Raw genomic sequence first — 22,329 nt, 5'->3', positions numbered from 1 at the left:
GACGTCTGTAAAAAAGTGCCGGGAAATAATCGTTTCCAAATTCTACCGCCTCGTGACATTAAATTGACAAGTATTGACAATTGATTGAAATGCCAACGTAACAAAATGTAAAAAAATATAACCCTCCTAAACTCGTCACTATTTGCCCTTGCTATGGCTTCACATTGAACTGAAGTTATATGAATCACAAGATATATATCTACTTTTCGACCCTTGCATTCCCTAAAAAACTCCATCTAAAGATTGGTGCACTTTGTGAGCCAAGAAACATCGCCCAACCTCTCATTTCTAACCCTTCTTGGCCGTTAATGATGGGCCAGAAGGAGCATTTTATACGGTCTCATTCCAATTATTCTTGTCGCAGTCTATTTGGCGCCGCCAATCCAATATTACCTTGGTTTGTGAGCAGAGATGCAGTTGCTCTAGCCTTTTTCCACTTTAGTCCATGGCTCTCTTCACGCCACAGATGTTGCCCAATCTTGTCTACCTAGACACATCTACACTTTACTAACCTGTACCCTCTGTGCCCGCATTTAGGCATTGATCTACTACACCCCTTGAGTACGGCTGCTTTATCCTTGGAATTTTAGTTTAATCCCCAAGACAGATAACATATCCGTCCCCAAGAACCTATCTCTGTGGCAATATCCCTGATCCGATTGTAGCTTTGCAGTAGCTGGAGCCAGATTGAAGATTGGAACAGTGGTCGGCAGCATCTGTTCGCCAGGCGAGCTCTAGGCAAGGGCAGCTGGAAGGCAGCTGAGCCATCAGCTACTCGAGCCCTGCTGCTGCACTCTGTAGGCCATCAGCAGACCTACCTTGTAAGCAGGAGACGATCGGCTATAGTCTATACAAAGACAAGAGCAGTGAATATTGTTCAAAATTCAACATAATATGATAAGTGTAGTGTGGTTTTGAGGTGTCGATAGGTATCGCCAAGGCCCAAGCTCTCGATTCAGGTACGAACGGACTTTGGATTCCTCGTTTTTATGCTCTTAATTTGAAATTTTGTGTTTTTGTGTACTTCGGCCCGAGGTCCGTTGTGTGAGGCGCGAGTTCGTTTGGAGTTCGGATCAGGAGCGTCATCTTTGAGCTCAATTTAAACCTATGAAATGGGCGTGTAGGCCGTTGAACTTGTATGCATATGCCAGATTGGGGTCTCAGCCACGGATGCCACACCGAATCTGGGCGGGCCTCTCGGGATTTGCGGGTTTATTTTAACGTCAAAGACGGCGAGTCGTGAGCGAGACGCATTTCAAAATGGCGGAACTTTGTCGCGGCGCGGAGAGGAGCCGTCGAGCCGAGGGAAGAGAGAATTGCGGCCGAATCGGCGCGCTTAGGCTGGTCAGAGATTCATTGAGATTTGGGCCACCTGGTCCTCAAGTAGATCAGAGATAGTTGGAAGTCGCCAGATCTCGACAGGAAGGAACACCTCATTGCAACGCAGATTAAGGGGACAAATATCGCCGGTTGTTCATTGAAATCGCCCTGACACGGCGGAATGCGTCACCCTGGGCCAGTTGTGCTCACTTGGGTTGTAATATTTGAATGACGTTGTAGGTCTGGGAATGAAAACAAGACCGAATATGTTCCCGCCCTTTTGTTTTTGTTTTAAAACTTACAATTGTTCCCCGGGGTTTTCTTTTGACGGCGAGACAGGAGGTTGAGTGAGAAAAGGGGTTCAAACCGCTAAATGATTCCCGTGGTCAACCTTGTGGGAGGGCTGCTAATTACGCCCTCTGGTCGACATCATTGGAAGATTGATGAATGTAAACGTGCTTCATTCAATGTACATGAATTGAACTTTCACTAAAACTACTAGACAGAACAGAACCTACTCCTCAAGATGTAATGACGAGTTAATGGGACAGACATAATTTTGTTACAGGCTGTGTGAACTTACGTGTCAATAACCGCGAGGCCACGTTATTGATGGTTAGAGATTTTTGTGGTTTTGATTGTTATGCCAAACATGGCCTCTGAGGAGAACTCCTTGACATTGGTCACTTGGCATTCATGGCTCCTAGACGCAATTCACAAGATTCGATACCAAAAACAACGGCCCAATGTGGATCGAATTTCTGCATGCATCCGCATGCATCATCCTCAGTATTCAAATGAGGCCGTTGAGGAGCATTTGGAACAATGCGTTCAAAGCGGAACGCTGCAAAAGGTACGTAGGATTGGTGAGCTTAGTCAAGAACAACTTTGATAGTGGAAAGAGAGGATAATGAACAATTTAGCTATTGTGTGTCAAAATTGATCAAAAAAAATTCAAGAGGAAAACTGTTCATACAAAACTGATCCAGTAATGTTCACTAAGTTCCACATCACAAACCATGATTTGAAGACGGTGTCCAATTATCTAAACTTATGATTGAAAACTTGAACAGCTCACTTGGCCATATAGAGCCAATATATAGATGAGGTGGTGTTGAGCTATCCATGGAGAATGGCAGTTGTGGAGTGGAAAGCTCTTGGAAAACCTTGCTAGAAGACGTTTCAGTTTTATTTATCTCCTCATTGAGTACTTGAACATAATGCTGGAATTCATTGAGCACTCTCTCAGTGGGAATGCATCTGATCAGGAGGTAATGCATAGCTCTACAAAACCTGGCTAGAAGATTTTCAATCTTTGACCAAGTTTTCCACTCCACTACTGACGTAATCCATGGGTTATCTGGCACTACACTTTCATTGAATTTGTCAGCTACCCCTTTAAACCCAAGGAAAAGTGAGAAAAACACACATTTGGGAACCTGATTATGGACTTTGTTGTATCTTGAAGGGGAAAGCAAAAGCAAACCAATGTGCACTATGAGCTAACATTCTTTAATCTAAAGAGTTGTTACAAAGTTCTAACAAATATCACTTTTTAATGTAGCTATAACACTTTTTTGTTATCATGACTTAACATCCAAGTACTGCTTGGGCTAAAAAGCGAGCAATTTGAAACAGGTGACCAATTTTATTCAAACATTGTGCTTGTTGACTTGATACAATGTCTGAACTTCTGATCCATGCAATAATATCAGCTCCTGTTTTTATGTGGTTTGAATCACCTAATATCAACCTTAAATTGTCCAGCTCAATTGAGCAAATGGTATTCTGATATTGAGCCAAAATAGTAGTAGTGTCAAAATAATGCAATACAGGGCTTGTTTTTTTTTAATTTTTTCATTTCTTTCCAATCTCACCTGATGCCTGAAAATGTATATACATCATAGTGCAATTTGAGAATGATGTTTGTCTAAACTCAACACCTAGAATCAGGGTGCTACACTTCATTTTTTACTGCTTTTCCCTTGGTTCATGGGGAAATAGTACATATGCTGGGAAATATTTGAAGCATTGTCAAGGGAACTTGTACTTTAATGTAATTAGGCCTATTGACTCTATTGGCAAAGCCCATGTGTTGACTCAAAGTGGAAACGTAGGTTTTTAGGTATAGCCTTTCTGTCCACTATCAACACGTTCTTAGCTTGGAAAAATATGTGCAGTATATGACGCTATGCTACTGGTCCTTGTCAAGGTTGTAAACAAGGGATTGACCTCTTACCGAGATCCTGAATCAGCGCCAGGGCGAGGTCAAAAAACTCTACACATCACTGGTGACATGGATCTCACCAAACTCTTTGTGAAAGCTCTCCGTGATATCAACGACCCCGAGGGCTCGTCTCTTTACACAGTCGAGAATCAAATCAGGACGTCGTACGCTGTTGAGGTAAGAATTTTATATCAGAGTTTTGATCCAATCCGTGGATTTCACGATTTGAATTTTCCATGTTATGATTGAAGGTCGACACGGGGTATGAGCTTCAAGACTACTTGCGAAATGCCTCCAAGAAGGCCTTGACCAAGAATCTCATCTCATGTGCCGATGGTGACCCAACCCGTTTTGTAGCCCTGTCTTCCATTGGGAACACGGTGTCCAAGCCCAAACTGACACATCACATGGTCACTCCCAAGATGACGCCATTCCTGTCCCTCCCAACAACGCCTCTGGCGCCCTCATCACTTATTACCACAACCTACACTCAGCCAAAGCTGAAGAAAACAGATTTCATCACGATGAGTGCACCCTTCACATTTGGCACAGCCCCTTCGCCAGCTCCAATTCATTCCCAAGGCTTATTGATGACGCCCACCACGCCCAAAACGGGACGAATCTTCTCGGCACTAAAGGCCGCTTCGAACAAGTTTAATTCGGGAACAGCATCCATCGGAGGCCTTTCTCAAGGGAAGCCCAAGAAGAAATCCAGTCCGTCTACAGGAAATCATGCGTCGGTGAGTAATTGAATTAACTAAGTGGGGATGAGTCGATATTGCAAAATGTTCTTGCGGATTGTTTTTTGCAAAATTAAATGTGTTTAAAGGGATGAAAATCACAAACTGACTAAGAATGCTATGGCTAGTAGTGGCATAAAAAGCTTGGTCGCTTGTCAAATCAATTGCCATATTACGTGCAAACAAGCCAATTACGAAAGGAAACTCTGTCTAGTTCATCCTCTTTTCCTTAGTTCTTCATGACTTGAACAGCTTTGATTTTTGCCTTTTTTTCCATTGCCATGGCAATTTAATGAGTATGTGAATTAAGTGAATATTAAGCTACGTTTACGACACAATAAAATAGGATAAATTTACAGAGAACTTCGCAACAAATTTGAATATCGATACAAATCAGGTCATTAGGACCATCTACATTCAGTTTCATCCAGATTTGTCCACCAATAAAAACGTGGTACTGATGTAACTTTTCTGTACTGATTGGCTCATAATTTGGCCAAACTGTCCAAATTTTCTATTTGCTCTACACCTTCCTAAATGAATCAACTCTACACCAAAACGGAATATGCAAGCGTTCCATTGACACCCTCATGTGGGCATATATGGCTTCGCGGAAATGCTTCCTACCACACAGGCTCACCACAAGCCATTGGAATCGATGATAGGTGGTGCAGGGGAACCTGTGGTGTGCATAACAAACCTGGCAGAGTTTGCCGCTTGCCTCTCAGTCCGGGAAATCAGTCTAGTAGGTACCTGAATTTCTAGCTTGGGTGGATGAGAAGGGTGAGGTGCGGCGGCAGATTGGGCCGCTTCCTCGACAAGCTGCCTGGATTTCACCTGTGTTAGCTAATGTTATGGTCTTGAAGCCATTTAAATTTTGCACCTCCGTTTTTTACCTGGAAGCCCAGGGAAGTTGCCGTTTTAGTGCATCGATCTGTTCGAGTTCGTTTTCAAGTGGACGGAAGTGTTCTGACACCGGGATAGCCTCATCAAGGCGAAGCATTGGTCATTTTCAAATCGGGGGAGAGTGCACTCTCAACTTGTGCTTCGTCAACTGCTCCAGTCCCTTGGTGGGGTCTTCGAGTGGATCAATACCCTCATCGGAGCTGCCGGCTTTTCCTCTCTGCCTTGGCTTCCACTACAGTGGGCCATCCCCAGGAACTAGTAGGACTTCTAGGGGGAGTGGATGGCTTGCTTTTGACAGCTGTTGGCGTGTGACTGCTGCTTCAGCTCTTGCCAGAGGAACCAGAAGAGTGTAGGGGGGGACGGACGACTCTTGGCTTGTATGAACTCACAAACATTGTCTGCCCCTTTGCAAAGTTATTACTTGGTCATAGGAAATTTGTATTCGAAGCTGGCCAAATTCATGCTTTCTGATTTGCGGAATGCAAGCAAAATGAGCTCCAGTGTTAAGGATCTCTCCGCATTGAGTGCAAGAGCATCAGCTCGGACTTGGGCGAATCATGTAGTTTCCAGTGGATGGTGTGTGGCCGTAAGGCTTGCGTGTTAGAAACCATGGGAGAAAACATTGAGTCCTCTGTCGAAGATGAGGACAGTGAAAAGGAGGAGGAAGAAGAGGATCTGGCTGAGGAACCTGCCTTGGGCGAGTCTGATTTCGACGTGATGGATGACTCAACCAAGTCCGGGGATGGGCCCGTGGCCGAGAGCACCGGTTCTGAAGTGAGCTCTACGTGCTCTGATGCGGCAAGTGATGCCAATGAGCATCCTCGCAAGAAACGCAAAGACATTTGGAAATATCGGAGGCGAAAGGGCCTCCCCCCTCGCCTACAAGATATCCGTAAGACCACCATTCCCAATAATAACCTGCAGAAGACTGCGGATGTCAGTGGGGAGAGCTCTGGCGGAGAGTCTGAAACAATTATTGAAGGGTTACTTAGTGAGAGTGATGTGGACTCTGAAGAGGAGTTCACCGAATCGGAATCGGAATCCGAAACCGAATCTGATTCATCAACTTCCGAAGAAGCAGATAGAAGGCCACCAGTTAGAGAGAGCAAGCTGAAAGCTTTAAAATCTCTCACCGATACTGACCAATTGGAGAGTGACGATGAGCCAGGCAATCAGGACCTAGCAAAGGAAGCAGATGATGAGGGCGGAAAAGCCTCATCCCAAGGAGAGGAAGTTCATGTAGATGAGCAAAAATGTGCAAGTGACCCCGTTCCATTAGATTCTGATGAGGAACCTCTGGCTGTGATCAAGGCTAGGATTAAAGTGAAGAAGATTCCGGTGGTTAAGGACAATCTGAAAGGAACCACGTCGCCGGAGAAGAAGAGTGCTGAAAATCCTGAAGAAAAGTTGAACAAAGTCTTTCAAGAATCTCCAGATCCAACTCCGGATCAGATAACTACTCTTATGAATGAAATCACTTGGGAAGAGGATCGTATCAAAGCTTGGTTTGAGGATAGAAGGGTGAAAGTAGTCAAGGTGAGGAAGTCGCGAAGCCCAAAGAAAAGTCTCAAAATGCAGGAAGTCGAGCAAAGTAAGAAGAACCCACCGCCAGCTCGAAGACCGTCCAGGGACAACAAGCCAGTGAAGTCAAACTCAGCGCCCCACAAAGAAAGAAGCACAAAGTCCAAACGGTATCACAGTCCAGCAACAATTCAAGTGCTTAGCACCTTCTACGAAACGGTCTCGCCCTATCCATCCAAAGACGACTTTCAGGATCTTTATGAGGAAACTGGGGTGGAACCACGGCGGATTCTGAACTATTTTTCACATCGGAGAAGAACCGAAAAGCATAAAGGAACTTTCATTGAGCAACCAAAGCGGAGGTCATCCCAGAAGAAAACTCAAAAAACCTCTAAATCGGCGAGAGATGAGGAGGCTAAAGAGATCGTTGCCACGCCTAAGGAAGAGGAGCTGGTGCCTGAAGTCAAGCCGGAAATTGCTCCCGATGCTTCAAATGCTACTAATGATGCCCAAGAGAGTGGATGTATCGGCCTGGGCCACGAGAAATGTCTATTGTGCCCGGATTACTCAGCTAAAAGCAGAGACACCATGTATCGTCATTTCCGGCTCAGACATAAGGTGCATCCTCGATTCTGTAAACGGTGTAAATTGGTCTTCACCAAGGCCTCCTATGAGACTCATTCCTGTAAGATCTCTTCTGGCATTCCTTCCAAGACTCAGCCCAAACCAATTCCATGCGAGGAGACGCCGAAGCAAAAGCCGAAACCCAAGTCACAGTTGAAGCTAAAAAAGAAATCTCCCACGAAGAAAGAGCTCAACTCTCCCACCATATTTTTCTCGCGACGTTACGGTCAATTGCTGAAGAAGCTGGGAGCCAAACCTGGCAAAAATCAATGTCTGCAACAGACTGTTGCTCAAAGTAGATTCCATCGAAATGGAAAACTCGAAGTGTGTCTAGTCACGCCCGAGCAATTTCAGGCAGTCCAGGACTTTTGCTTGGGAGAAAAAGGCAACTTGGTAAGATTTAGCACTTCGAAGTAACCGACTTTGACAGTGATCTCTCTGTCATTTTTTAGAACATTTCTCCACAATAGAACATTGAGAGGCTTTGAGCTATCTTAGGTCATTTTGCTTGTGTTAGGAACTTGATATGGTTAAAAATGCATTTTGTGTTCATTCAATGAAATTGTAATGTAAGTGAGGTTTTCTTCCCATTTTGGGAGAGTGGCTAACTTCAGTCTCTTATCACAGGAAAAAAAACGAACACAAAATCAGTCGGGAAGGCATAATGTATGTTGACATCTGAATCTAAACCCCATCTAAATGACGTTTTCTTGGTTTGCTTTTTCAGAGGCCCACTCCTTTGCCAATTTGCTGTGAATGCCTTGGAACCGAGACAGGCAATCCCAATGGAGAGCATGAGTCTCTGATCTCTTGTCACGGCTGTGGAACGTCTGTACATCCATCCTGTCGGGTGTACAGTAACGATTTGGTTCTACACTTCCAAGAGAATGGTTGGGTCTGTGATGAATGCAAAAATTGCCTGGTTTGCGGGCTCACGCAGAAAGAGGTAAAACACTCCTCCAGGATTTGAAATTCGACTTATGTCAGGCACGCGTTGTAAATACACTTTTTTTGTCTTTCAGGAGGATCTCATCATTTGCGAGTACTGTGATCAAGGAGTCCACTACTCATGCTTGGACCCTAAACCAGAGAAGCGTCCCAAAGTGTGGGACTGCGATGATTGTCTGATAGCAAGGGGAAAACGACCAAATAATAACGTCAAGAAGAGGAAGGATGTGGATGGAGTGAACATCCGACCAACCCTCTCCGCCAGGTGAGTCATTTGCCGTTCATAGATGGCGCTGGTTGCGTGGGACTGGGATTTTGGATCCTTGAGAAAGCCTCGTCTTCGTTTCTCGGTACTGAAACAACTTCCATTTTGAGGTCTACTGCCATGAATGAGCGGGTTAATTGATCATGGAAAGTACTGCTCTTTCGACGATATGCTTCTTCTCACCCCCACGTTATCTGTCAGATTTTCGTAGTGCCAAACGTTTTGGGAGACTCATTTACGCATTGTGCGTCGCCAATGGTCAGCTGTCAGATTTTTTTTCTTTCAACATGTGCCTTGGTTCATCTATCTCCGTCCATAATTGACATGTGAAAGAATTTCTTTCTTGCAGTCTCACCACCTTGCTTGGTGTCAACACCGACCCAATGCCGACCAAAGTGAAAGAGGAGACCATGTTGTCTTCTCCAGGATCCCTGATGCTGGGACACAGCAACGGTCTCACGGACGAGGAGCTAACCAAGATCCGTCTGATTGAGGGTGCTGCCGCCAAGACCGCTCTGAAGGGTACCCTTAAGAGTAGTTCCAAAGTGGACAGAGAAAAGGCCAAATTCTTCAAACAAAGCATGTATAACAAGCTTAATAATGGCTCTAGCAATAGCGGTGGTAACAACAGCACCAACGGTTTGAGTCGATTCTCGCCTGATCATCCAGAAATTGGCGGAATCCGGAACAAGACTACTGGCTCTTCCAAGAAACAGTCCAAAGAAAAGTTGCCCAAAGACAAAGCCACGCCTCCTCCGTCACACCCACCCCCAAATCTGAGGGTAGAGCCGTCAAGTGATAACCTGACCTCAACTGAGTGCGATGAGAGTCAATCCGAGGAGGAGGAACAACGGCAGCAACACAAAACTTTACCCCTGGAAGGTGAGCAGCCTCCATCCCCAGCGGTGAATGATAAGCCCCCTACAGCCAAGAAGGGTAGGCCCCGGAAGAATTCTCTGGGACTACCTCCCCGAAGAAGGTCCACTCGCAACTCTGACGTGACCACCGACACTAACACTGACCAAGAGGAGGTCCTACCCTCCAAGGACATGACCCTCGTCAAGGACATTCCCGAAGAGGTTCTATACGACCCTAATTCCTTAGAGAACAAACCTAAAGGTCTAGTGGATAGTCTGTCCAAATATTTCACGCCAGGGATCAAGCGAACCTCCCGAACCGCCCTGAATTCTCTCATCAAGCCCCACGTGGAATCGTCTCACTCTAAAAGTGAATCCAAGCTCCTCCACAAGAGGAAACTGAAATCAGAATCCGATGACAAAGGGCTCAGCTGTTCGTCCGGCGGCGAGACCGAGAAGTCCGAAACTGGGCGAAAGCGTAAAATCCGCCGATCATCGACCGCCAGCAAGTCTACCCACAAGAGTAACCAAAGCGACGGCGAGACCGCTCCGGAACGCAAACGACACACTTCTGCCGGTCAGAGCCAGGTCAGATCGCTCTATGACGGGCTAAGCCATTTGTACACGGACTGTGATTCCCGCCTACGACACGTACCTTCCACGAACTACGCTGAGAAGCGCCGCAAGCAACTGGGAGAGGAAGGCATGGAGAGTGATTCTCACGTGAGCGACCGCGTCCGAAGTCCGGATGTGTCCTCGTTGTCAGGGATGAAGAGCCCTCCTCGGATGGCCAGCCCACTACGTTTGTCAGATGGCGAGAGGCCCAAAAGCGGCCTCGAGGATCCACTCCTAGCCGCATTGTCCGACGATAATGACAGCGGGTCCAAAGTGGTGGCGGACATTGGGATCTCCGACAAGGATTCGGCCCAAATCAACCGTAAGTGATTTTCGACTTCCTTGTTGGTTCTTCCTTTTGCGCGGCCACATTGATCTCTGGCATTTTTCCATTTCCGCTTTTTTAAAGCGGTGAAAACAGCGCCGATTCATAGATTTTAAAAGCTAGATTTTATTGGACTTACAAGCCAGAAAGTACCGACGAACAGTGGAGTTTCGTGGTTTTTTTGGTTAAGTGATTCTGATGGAGTGTGTAAGTTTCATGTTTTTATTTTATTTGTCAACTCTGAATTCTCTTTGGGTGGAAACAAGTGATTTGCTACAAGGTACTTATTACTTTTTTAGAATAAGAGCGTGGATATTTATTCGAAAAGAAAGGCTGACAAGTACAAACTAAATAAGGGGATTATTTGCGAAAAGTTCAAACAAGGAACTTGAAATGAAGAAGCGAAAGGTTGTAATGTTAAGGCAAAAACCCCAATTGACACGAAGACTACTATACTAGGATACTGCAAATTCACGTTGTACAGCATTGTACAACGGAATTGCATTCACTTATTTTGATTTTATTTAAACATCTACTTTTGTGTTGGTCTGAATAAGAGTTTGTCACGGGTTTGACTTTGTTGGAAAAGTCTGGTGACTTGTAGAAAACCTGGGGTACCTTTAAATGCAAAAATAGACAGACAAGAGTCCCTCGAAATAGAAGAAACATCATTTCTCCCTGTTTCGGAACCTCTTTCATTTTCACAATTTGGTAGTTGGTTAATGCGGAGTTTTGCTCAGAAATGCTAAGGCAAAAAAACCACAATGGACACGCACACAATATATTTGGGTACAACAATTAACAACTTGACCTCGAAATGACCCAAAACTGTCTCCAAAAACTTCCCCATTTGGCAAATGAATTGATTGAAATTGATCATTGTCAATAAAAAAAAAAAAAGGAAAAAAGCGCTTCTCCAAAGCGCTTGAATCACCAAGATTTGCAGTCGCAAAAAGCAATTTAAACGTCATTCAGAAAGACGGGCTTTTATATCTACGCAGTAATTCAAGCTCTTAGCTGGACCCAAGATGAATAAATAAGTTAAATTAAGATGAATAAAAAGATGAATAAATGAATCCTTTCATTTACGGAGACTTCACCTTTAATCAACATCAACTTAAAGCAGTTGTTCATTCATAAATCATTCAAGCATGCGATCATATCTAGATAATGGGTTAAATTTTGTTATACCATACAAAGTGGATACAAGTGGTTTTCTAAGCACTACATTGCGAATTGAACGAAAAAATAATACCGTGTATATTTTGTTAAAGATACCTAAATCACGACCTCTCAAGCCATTCATTCTACCATGAATTTCATAGGGTAAATCAACTTGGCCCTTCTATGAAAATGACAGTTCAAGGATGGATGAAGACCTTTCTTCACACCCCGGATCTGTCTCAGAAACCAAGATTGGGTGACCGAAAAATGTCATCTTTCGGCCGGGTTTCCGCTGAAGGCACAAAGCCTCCTCAGCCGTCAATTCAGTACAGCCCAAGCGGTTGATGCGCCCACAGAGCTTCTAATAGCGCGCCAAAAGCCAGCAGAAAAAAAAAGAGTACGAGTTCACGCTTCGTGAATGAAACTTCGTTGTCAGGGTGACAAATTTAAGTACGAAATAGCTTCATTTTCCATGATGCGCTATCATGCCGATATCTAGATTCTAGGAGTGAATCAGTTCAAGACTGAGGTTAGGGTTGAAATTGAATCAACAGGGAATCTTAATGAGACTTTTGCTTTTAATATGAAGGGATTTTCGTTCAACATCCAGCCAATGTTTGACCAATGAATGGATTATTGTGGTGGTTTTGAAGGACAAATATGAATAAATTAGGAATTCCAAACAGATATATTTTCTCAAATATGTTATTGCATGGCGGAGACATATCACCAAAGCCAGTGTCGTTGAAAACAACACTCAAAAGTAAATTGCATTTCGAAAAATGCAAGGAACTTAGTATGTTATGTATCTAGGCTAATATGGCAACTAAAATCAAATCTTCATAGCTAAGGGAAGTAAGGGTTTAATTTGGCGGCCTAAGAGGCAGTTTGAACAAGGCAAGACAAAATTTACCCTCAATTCCAACTCCTGTGCCGGATGGGTTTAATGCAGGCAAATTTCTAACTTGAGAGAGGTCCCTGGTTCGATTCTCCTCACCCACAGGTTTTCAGTAAGAAACTTTTGAGACATCAACCACACCCACAGACGGAGAACCCATCTGATACCTGTCAGATAAAATAGCTGGCAATTTTAGCCCAATCAAAGTGTGCTCTCTTTGCCTGGATCCACCCCCTTTACAAGTCAGTTTTCTGAGTGATACTGCCTCATCACCCTGACACGAGTTCATGTTGTCAACAGCATAACAGATCGGTAGTGCTTGGCTAGATAATCAACTGCAAGTGGTCAGTGCGTCCCAGTGGGTGCCTTAGAAAATCACTTGTATCCACTAATATCCATTTATAAAATCACAAAATCTTCCTGAGCCAGAGGGCGGGACGTGCATCGTCCCGCCCTAAAAAAAGAGCGGGACAGGATGAGGCGGGGTTTGCGACTGACGCAAGCGGCCAAACCCGTTTACAATCTGGAGCAACTGGAAAATGAGGTGTTCCAAGGTCCGGAGAGTGCGGTTCGCGATGTCCGCGTGATCCGCAAGAAGATCTTGCCCGCTTTGCAGTTGCTCACACATCCAGAGTGCCAAGAGTCCTCTGACGATGAACTCATTCCCATAGAGCCCAGAACTCCAGGTAGACACCGGAAATAAGGGCAAACATTTCATTTTACTTACAAAGCTTCTTAAAGCTAGATTTGTCTTGTTCATCCTACTAGAGCTTGTCACCAAAAACAAGACACATGAGGAAAGCTTGATCAAAATGAAATGAATTTTATGGGAGAAGTCCAAGGAGAGGAATGATATTTTAGGTTTGACAATGGAAGAGGGTTGATCCAACCTGTTGTTTTTGTCTGCACCGGTTAGATTTTCGCGCTTTAAAGAGACAAAGAAACCAACTACGTATTCCAAAAGCAGCATTATGCCATTTTGGCGAAATGGAAGAGATCGGTGCCATGTTTAGAACTCGGAAATGCCACGGAAAGTCTACAAGTAGATGTTGAGCTACTGAGAAATATTGTCACTCATGTAAGAGCTTAACCTTGTCAAAACTAAGCTTGATATTTTTTGCTCCTCAAGATTTCTGAAGCTCAATTTTTTTTTAAAGTTCACTGAAGTTATTCAGCGATTTTAAAAGCACATTTAGGAGTGGTGAAAAGACACGCTCTGAGGGGTGTATATCCTAGAAATAAGCTAGTAGCAAATAATGCTTGCATTAAAATTTATAGCCAATTTACCATCGAAAAAAAAATCGTTTATGCAAGTGTTTTGATAATAACTCGATAATCTCATTAGAATGGATCAGACAAGTTGCTTTCGAAATAATCCAGCAGAAACTTGAAATTTCGACCTGTACTTTTATTCATCGAAGGTTAATATAGTAATGACCCATTCGAAGATATTGCAAAGCAATATGTGTTTGTGGTAAGTGGAATAATTGCCATCTAACTCACTTTGAATTACTACCTTTTCGAGATTGTGTCTTTTTTGATTATGTACAAACAGACTTTCCTGTGAAAAAGTGAGGACAACTGTTGGATTGATACGAAAGAAACGTTCTTAAGGATCCTGACTCTAAATTTATCACTAAAAATATTTGATCAGTTTTGGAGATGGCATTTTTCGTCTCAATTTGTTGCATGTAGCTGAATTACTGTTACCCAAGGCCATGTCAAGTTATTTAACGATATCAATATCTTTTGCAGAAAAAGGCAAGAAGAAAAAAGGTTCATTGGGCGGAGCAGACGATGGGGGCGGGGCACTACAACTTCCCAGTGGTGTGACTGAGCGGGATGTGGCCTTATTCACGAAATCGCAAGGCAAAGCCAAGCGATTTCTGGAAAAGGAACAAAACGCCTCCCTCACCCAAGACATCTCCACCCACAAAACGGGCGGTCCCGAACATGGTGTGCCTTCCCAGGTAAGTGCTCATTATTATTATTATTATTATTATTATTTTTATATTTATACCCTATTAAAGAACTAGTTTGATTGTTATTTTGGGGGACTCTGAAGAAGACAATCGAAGGCTCTTTGGGCTGGTTTTCAACTGAAGAATCATTTGTATTATTTTCCGACTCAAAACCTCAAAGATATTTTAAAATGATTATTGTAATGTCGTCGACAACCTGATTCATTTCCCGTGCGTAAATAATTGTGGAATATTCTTACTATAAAAATCAAGGAGGCATAACTAAAATCAAAGTCTTCTCAGTCCGATGATCTTCGTTTAAGAAATTTCTCCCCCCTTTGCACATGGCTCTGCCGCAATTTTGCCCTTTTTGTAGCTTCAAACTTTAATGTTGATAAGCTTTATTGCGATTATCGGTCATATCAGAGTGTAATATGAATAAAACGATATGTATAAACTTCTCATTCAAAAATCGATACCAGGATAAAAGAATGATGTGGTCAACAAGAAAATAATAATAATAAAATAGGTCACGAGATTGTTGTGCAATATGTGCAATATTCTTTTGAAATCAATGATGAACAAAATTTGTGCCCCATTTTTTGCCTTTACTAGTGTCTCTGCAAACATTGAAAGAAAAAAAATTAGGGGCCCTTATTTGCAACGTCATACGGCCCAAAGAAAACGGGAAGAAGCACCGTAGATTGCTACATAAACTGCGCTTGCCTTGCCTTGAACGCAATTTCTTTTCCGGCCATTATGTGACCCGAGGCACTAATTATAAATAAGATTATGATAGAATTAGCCAAAAACAACACAAACGCATTATAATTCTATAAAAAGGAATTGGCCCCATAGAGGCTGAGCGACAAAGCGCCCTCTGGAGTGCCGAACGTAAAACATATTTCGCGCATGCAGCGTAACGTAAGGGGGCTACAGTTTTTCACCCACCATTGCTTGGCGTTTGCAGGTGTCTGTGCCGCACCTGAGCTCATCGTCACCAGGCTCGTCTGCGCGATCCCCGTTGTCCATTCAGTTCGGCAAGTTCGAGATCAGCACGTGGTACTCTTCCCCTTACCCGCACGAATACGCCCGTCTCCCCAAGTTGTACTTGTGCGAGTTCTGTCTCAAGTACATGAAGTCGCGTCCGATCTTGGAGCGGCATGTGCGGAAGTGTCAGTGGCGTCATCCCCCGGGAACGGAGATCTACCGCAAAGACCACTTGTCCGTGTTTGAGGTGGATGGAAACACCAATAAGATCTATTGTCAGAACCTGTGTCTGTTGGTCAAGTTGTTCCTGGACCACAAGACGCTCTACTACGATGTCGAGCCGTTCCTGTTCTACATCCTGACCAAGAACGACGAGAAGGGCTGTCATTTGGTGGGCTATTTCTCCAAGGAGAAGCACTGCGCTCAAAAATACAACGTCAGCTGCATCATGACCCTTCCCAATTATCAGCGCCGAGGCTACGGACGACTCCTCATCGACTTTAGTAAGTGCTTTGCTTAGCTCTATCTAGTGCAGAACTTGATGTATGTAGGTCATTATGCGGAACTGATGAGGTTGGTGATTTTGGGTATTTTATCGGGTTACACTTTTCGGAGGCAGGTGACGAAATGTTGGATAATCAAAACTGAAGTTTGCCACCAACAGATTGTAGGGCATAGCTCTAGAACCCGTTGTCATATTTATCCGTTTCTCCTTTCCCAGGTTACCTGTTATCCAAGGCTGAGAAGCAAGCGGGCACGCCGGAAAAGCCTCTGTCTGACTTGGGCCGCGTGTCCTATCATTCCTACTGGAAATCTGTGATCCTCGAATACCTCCACGCTCACCGTAAGATGAGCGAGATCTCTGTCCAAGGCATCCACGCCGAAACGAGTCTCCATCCGCACGACATCGTGCTCACCTTCATGCTCCTCGGGTTCATCCGCAAGAGTGTGGACAACCAGTTCATCCTCACCATGGATTGGTCCAAAGTCGACCAACACATGGACCGACTCAAGCAGGCCTTGGACAGGGGCACCCGGGTCAATCTTGATGCGGACGCGCTCCGGTGGACGCCCATTATCAGCGGACAAGATCTCTATCGGAGTCCGTTCAAGAGCTTCGGGGGACCCTCGTCGCCTATCAAGAGTCCGGACAATAAGCGACGGAAAAGGCTCTCCATGAGCCGTGATCTCAGTACGGATACGGACTCGGACCACGGCCAAGACGACGTGGAGGAGAAGAAGCCCAATAATAACAGCGTCCAATCATCATCATCATCATCATCATCGTCGTCAACATCGCAGCTGCAACAGCAGGTGAAGAAGAAGCCGCGCAAGACGACTTCAACCAATAAATCAACTAGTCATTCGGGGGAATATAAAGGGCAGGCTGGTGGGGCGTTACTCAACATCATATCTCGGAAACGCAATAACAAGAAACAGCATCTGAAGCACTCTCTAACACCCAAAGAGGAAAAAGATGCTGTGGGATCGCCGACGATCACCAATCACGGCAGTTCATCCAAGAAGATCCTCAACAAAAGTTCCGAAACGGACAATGAGGATGCTGACGTAGAGGATGAGCTGGACGAGGTGGAACATCATCAAGAACAACAACAACAACAACATCAACAACAACAACATCAACAACAACAACCAAGTAACCACCGTGTGGTGACCGCTTCCGCGATCTCCAAGAACCCCAATCACAAAACGAATACTAACGACTTGAAGTTGAAGCGTATGATGCGCAAGACCAATAACTACCATAATAACACTCATCATCATCATCATCACCACCAACAACAACAACAACAACAAAATCAACAACAACAACAACTGAACCACTCCCAACGGACATTGAATCAAGAGGATACGGCCATTCTAATGGAGGAAACCCGCAAGTTCCGACGAGCTGCCGCTAATCGTGCCAGTGATCGAATCAGTAAGGATCTCCAACAGAGGTCACTCTCAGAGGAAGAGATCACCAAGGAGGAACCCGAGAAGGAGCCCGAGCCCGAGGCTGAGAAGGAGAACATTGTTGTGGCTCAAGCACCCAAGGAAAAGGACAAAGAAAAGGAACGGAAACCCCTGTCTTGGCCTGAGCAATTGGCCAGGATCAAGGCCAGGAGTGCTCCCAGTCGAGGATCGGAAGACTCCGTGGATTCAGTGGACCTACCCATGGAGTCACCAGTCAGGAAGAAACAGAAGGTCAATCCTGCGGAGCCAGAAGAAGAAAAAGTGTCTCCTAAAAGAGCCAAGAAGCTGGAGGACGGGAAAAAGTCGAAGATCAAGAAAAGGTAAAGTTGACAAGGTTTGGTTGACAAAAGGTCACAGGTTGCGTTTCCACATTTCAGCAACCTCTCCTCAAATTGAATGTATTCAATTGTGGAGGATCGTACGTGTGATAATAAGACACTTGACTTTTTGAGGGAGACATGTCTTTTACTCTTCGATTGTTGTTTGCTTTTAGGGAATCCAATTCTGAAGAGCTCCCCCCACTCCTGGAACCGCAGGTTATCATTCCGTCAATCAAAAAGAAGACCAGTTCTGAAAAGGTGAGTGCACATCAAGGAATCGTTTTGTTGCTTTGTTTACAAAGGCCATTTGGAATAGATACGTGGATCTGGGTTGCTATGAGTGTTTGACTCCGTTTTGTACAGTTCAAAAATGAAGCTCACTGTTCTCGACCCGATCTTCTTCAACAGTCTCTTGTCAAATTTAGTGCTCTTTTTCCAAAAACCATAATCAGGCACCACAATAAAGTTTTTCAGCGTCAAACCAAAAAAGTCAAACATTCCCAATTTGTTAACATAACATTAACCCCCCTGCTGTACGGNAAAAAAAAATCAGTACTGACAGTTAAATATCGATTGAGAGAGAGAGATAAAAAGGTGCCTCTCCCAGACCTTCACCTTATTTCTTTTCCACGTGACGTCACTTGACCGCCATTCGAAACAAGCGAGTTACTCTTGATGAATTTGATGATGCTCTTGGCTTATCAGATCATTGAGGAATAACCTCGGTTCCAGAAATAGTCGCAGAGACTGTTGCACAAACACCATCAAAGAGAGTCCTGTTTCTTGCACCTCTTGATGATCGTGGGCTTGATTCATATTCCTGGCACGTTCAAAGCAAACAACACTGGATACTGAATGATTAAACTACAATAGGGAAAGGGAGTGGTGACAGTATTAATGTACATAAAATGCTTTAATGGGAACTTATGATGGTCGGATTAGCGTGCGAGAGCGTTCGCCGGCGTTAATGGAAATATTTCCGCCTGTCTTGACGTCATTCATTGTAGCAAGTACGGGGGAAATGTACCCACCCAATGTCAAAATGTGATCCCCCTCTGGCTATTACTTAAATGGCATTTGTTTCTTATCGGTTGCTGCTTGGCCTTCAGAAAGCAGGGATAAACAAGAAAAGACAGGTCTTTGTTCCCATTTCATGAGATGAATCCATTTTGTTGCAGACTCAATCATCCGACAAAGACCCAACATCCACATCCTCTCCTTCGTCGTCTTCATGGCTCAAAGGTCTCCAAGAGCGACAAAGCAATGGAAAGAAGGCCAAGGTTTCGTCTTCGTCATCTTCCACATCTTCTACTCATGTGGCCATTACAACGCCCCCAAGCGTTTCGAAAGGTCAATTGGTTACTCCGAAATTGAGTAAAGAGCCATCGAACACGAGTAAATCTGCAACCACAAAAGAGAAAGAGAGGGTCAAACAAATGAGTATTATGGCGTATGTTAAAAAGAAAAAGGAAGACTCCCTGAAGGCTGCTGTGGAATCGGGCGGCGAAACGGGTGAGGATCAAGTGCCGGATGCTGAGCGAGTCATCAACTCAGAGGCCACTTTCAATGCCAATAAAAACTACCTGAAAGCGTTTGAAACTTTTGTGGAAAAAGATGACGAGCCGGACTCACCGATGACCAGCAAGCCTCAGCATGTCAATGAAGAGAAGAAGGAAGGTAAAATCAAGAAGAAGAAAGAACCCACCTCGGTTCTGACTGAAGATGTTCCAGATGGGAAACCAGAAGGGAAAAGGGAAGGGAAAACAAAGAGGAAGGAATCTGTCAACAAGCAAGACATTAAGGATGACAAGAAGGACTCCAAGCTCAAGAGGAAAGATTCTTTGAAGGACGAGAAAAAGGATGTCAAAATCAAGAAAAAGGACGATGGAGAGGACCCAAAACCAAAGAGAAAAGATTCCATCAAGGAAGACAAGAAGAGTGAGTCCGTCGATGGTGGTGTTGAGGAAATCAAATTGACTGAAGTCAAGCGACCTGTAGATGAAAATGATGAACCGTCCAATACGAACGAGGTAACCGAGTCCAATGAGGAACATCTTCCAAGTAAGACTGAAAAGAAGAAGATTCTCCCTGAAGAGCCTGAAGCCAAACAGGAAAAGGAGAAAGAAAGTCCTGATCCAAAGAAGGCCTATATCCGAAGGCAAGCTGAGCAAGAAGAGCTGGAGAAGCAGAAGCAGGTTGAAGAAACTCCAACTCCCAAGGCCAAAGCACCAGTTGAGGAGGCTCCTGTGGCCAAGAAACAAAAGGTCAGTGTTGAAGATGCAAAAGAGGCTGTGAATGGCGCTGAACCCAGAGGAGAGAAGGACACGGAATTGTTCGAGAACATGGGTTATGTGTCTGGAGACGACGCGAGCAATTACTCCGATGACCATTTCTCCAAAAGTGATGTCCATGACAAGCCTTTACCGGCTCCCAAGCCGGTGATGAAGGATGAAGAAGATCCACCAACCAGTCCTTCAGCGGCAGCTAATAAGAGCCCACCTGTTGTGTTGTTGTCTCGAAATGTGGCGGAGATTGTCCCCGTGGACGAGGAACCCACACCTCCTAAAGCGACAACCGTGGTGGAAACAGCCCAAGCCGTAAACAAAGTCCCCATTGAAACGGAGAGTAAGATTGAGCAAGACAAGGCTGTATTTAGTCCCTCTGTTCAAGACGAGATCAACGCCCTGAAGAGTGTGGGACATGAAAATCCGCCTGTTCAAGCTCCAGAGAGCATGGATACCTCAGGGTCCATGATTCTGACAAGCTACAATCCTCAGCAAGATTGCAGCAAGACGGCGGATGCCTCTGCCAATCTGTTTGAGTTGAGCAACAAGGCCCCAGGGTCGCAAGAGATGGGTCCATCTTTGGGAGTGTACACCCCGGATAGCGCAACCAATTCCGTCCATTCCATTCACGGGAGTTACAGTAACTCCAACGATTTGCCAGACGGGTCTGTTCACAACGTCATGGAATCGCCCAACTCAATTTCAAGTGTTGATATGAACAGCCAGCACGGGAACACTATGGACGGCAGTGCATCTCAGCAATCCCTTCCACAACAGCAACAACAACAACAGCAACAACAAATGGCACCACAACACATGAGCCAAAGCACCCATTCCACACCCCAACATCAGACCAACTACGATCAAAGTGGAAGTCACATGGGACACATGGTGTCTGTTGCTGCAGCCGCAGCTCAGTCTCCCCATCACCCTCCAAGTATTCCCAGTCAGTCCCCCCATAGCCAACACATGACCTCGCCACATCCTCAGCCTAGTCCACATGCTGGCAGCCAGCAGACTAGTCCTCACCCAATGAGCATAACACCGGGAGCAAATTCCCCTTATGCTGCAGTGCCACAACCCAGTCCGCAACCTGGCACCCCGGCACCTACTCCCAACCCTAGCAGTAGCCTGGGGCCCAACAACGCCCCACGTCAAGCCACCCGAAGTCCAGCTCATCCACCATCCTCCGCACATGCCAATTTGCAACAATCTGCGGCGGCCACTCAACATCTACAGAACATGTCCAGGTTCTATGGTAACTACCCTATGCATCATCCCGCTATGGGGATGCATCAATCAGGACACTTGAACCACCATGGCAACTTCCAGGGGATGCCCCCCATGTTCCCTCATGCAGGCATGTTCCACGGAGCTTCAGCAGCCGCCAACATGGGATTGGCAGCCATGCAGCATCAACAGCAACAGCCTCAACCCCAACAGACTGGGGGCTGCCCTTCAAGTGGGTCAGTGTCCTCTCAGAAAAGAACAGACCATGTGTCTTCACAACGTAGTGCTGCAACGGCGTCTCCATCCACAGCCCCCAACAGTTACTACGCTGCCAACCACACTCCTGCTGCCCCTTCAAGTGGACCTACAGCGGGTTCCAATCAGACTCGAGGAGGTCAAGCCGGTTCCTTAGCCAAGCTACAACAGCTCACCAATGGACTTGACCTACCTGGGCTGACCGGCGCGGTGCCACATCTCCAGCCTCCATCAGCCTCAGGATCGTCTCGAAGTTCGGCCAAACAGCCTCGTATTACACTACCTGCGGCTTCTGCTTATCCACCGTACCCAGGACCCCCATCCCATCCCCATGCGGCTGCGGCGAGAACAGCGGCACATCACCATAGTAGACAGAATCCAGCCGCCAATCTAATGCAGTCGTACAGCCAGAATCACATGCTGAACTCGTATGCTCAAGCGCAGTATAATTTGATGCAGCAGTTTCCCATGAACATGAACATGTATCACCATCATGCAGCTGCCGCCGAGCACCAACGGACCTCTGCGGGTACACCACATCCTGGTGCTGCGGGCACGGGTCAGAATCCGGGACCGCACCATCATCACCACATGTATCCAAGCTACCCAGGGTACTTGAACTATCGGTGAAACCAGCGACAACTTTTAGTGACTTAGTACAAATTACAATATCTTTTGATAAGACCCCCGAACCCCCTCCCCCCATTCCCCCACCCATGCTCGTTGAAGAATATTCACGAGTTATTTGCAACTGTTTGAATTCTGATTTCTGTTTGTCACTCGCCCATTTTTCCCCCAAACTCCAAGCCAAACACTCCCCTGAGCATTTAAATGATTTGTTGTCCATTTTCCTTTGTCGGGAGTTAATAAAACACTTAATATCGTAAATAATGTAGTTTTA

The 22,329-nt window shown here is 45.2% G+C and overlaps 2 protein-coding genes across 6 annotated transcripts in view; one reads left to right on the top strand and one right to left on the bottom strand.

Annotated features, from left to right (window-relative positions):
• The window catches only part of LOC131892408 (uncharacterized), a 17,020-nt gene extending 6,814 nt beyond the window's left edge, over nucleotides 1–10,206 (bottom strand). The window contains exons 1-2 of one of the 4 annotated variants that reach the window (XR_009374556.1): nucleotides 10,064–10,206; nucleotides 1,904–2,164 (exon numbers count right to left, since the gene is read on the bottom strand). The gene's annotated coding sequence lies outside the window, so the exon portion shown is untranslated. Of the gene's footprint in view, nucleotides 1–393; nucleotides 521–1,903; nucleotides 2,165–3,559; nucleotides 3,699–5,183; nucleotides 5,347–10,063 lie in introns of those variants that run through there. The other 3 variants (XR_009374558.1, XR_009374557.1, XR_009374559.1) reach the window with 3 other exon arrangements.
• On the top strand, nucleotides 1,964–22,329 carry LOC131892407 (histone acetyltransferase KAT6A-like). Of its 2 annotated transcripts, XM_059242268.1 has the most exons (11): nucleotides 1,964–2,173; nucleotides 3,533–3,724; nucleotides 3,799–4,287; nucleotides 8,066–8,284; nucleotides 8,361–8,551; nucleotides 8,901–10,345; nucleotides 14,166–14,380; nucleotides 15,342–15,864; nucleotides 16,083–17,658; nucleotides 17,832–17,916; nucleotides 18,837–22,327. In XM_059242268.1, exons 1-11 carry the CDS (start codon nucleotides 1,964–1,966, stop codon nucleotides 22,056–22,058), a joined length of 8,367 nt encoding a protein of 2,788 aa, XP_059098251.1. In that variant the 3' UTR covers nucleotides 22,059–22,327. The 2 variants fall into 2 exon arrangements, with proteins under 2 accessions (XP_059098251.1, XP_059098250.1); XM_059242267.1 differs by lacking the exons at nucleotides 1,964–2,173; nucleotides 3,533–3,724; nucleotides 3,799–4,287 and adding an exon at nucleotides 5,572–7,731 and having other exon boundaries at nucleotides 18,837–22,329.

Source organism: Tigriopus californicus, chromosome 12, assembly GCF_007210705.1.
Source record: "Tigriopus californicus strain San Diego chromosome 12, Tcal_SD_v2.1, whole genome shotgun sequence".
In the NCBI taxonomy this organism is placed as follows: Eukaryota; Metazoa; Arthropoda; class Copepoda; order Harpacticoida; family Harpacticidae; genus Tigriopus; species Tigriopus californicus.
This window is presented reverse-complemented; position numbering and strand designations above follow the sequence as displayed.

What these genes read in the sequence shown, in the direction of transcription:
- LOC131892407 (XM_059242267.1), top strand. Translation starts at nt 5,767, where the DNA reads ATGGTGTGTGGCCGTAAGGCTTGCGTGTTAGAAACCATGGGAGAAAAC. An exon ending in ACGACTCCTCATCGACTTTA is followed by an intron (nt 15,865 to 16,082) that starts GTAAGTGCTTTG and finishes CTCCTTTCCCAG; the next exon opens with GTTACCTGTTATCCAAGGCT. An exon ending in AGAAGACCAGTTCTGAAAAG is followed by an intron (nt 17,917 to 18,836) that starts GTGAGTGCACAT and finishes ATTTTGTTGCAG; the next exon opens with ACTCAATCATCCGACAAAGA.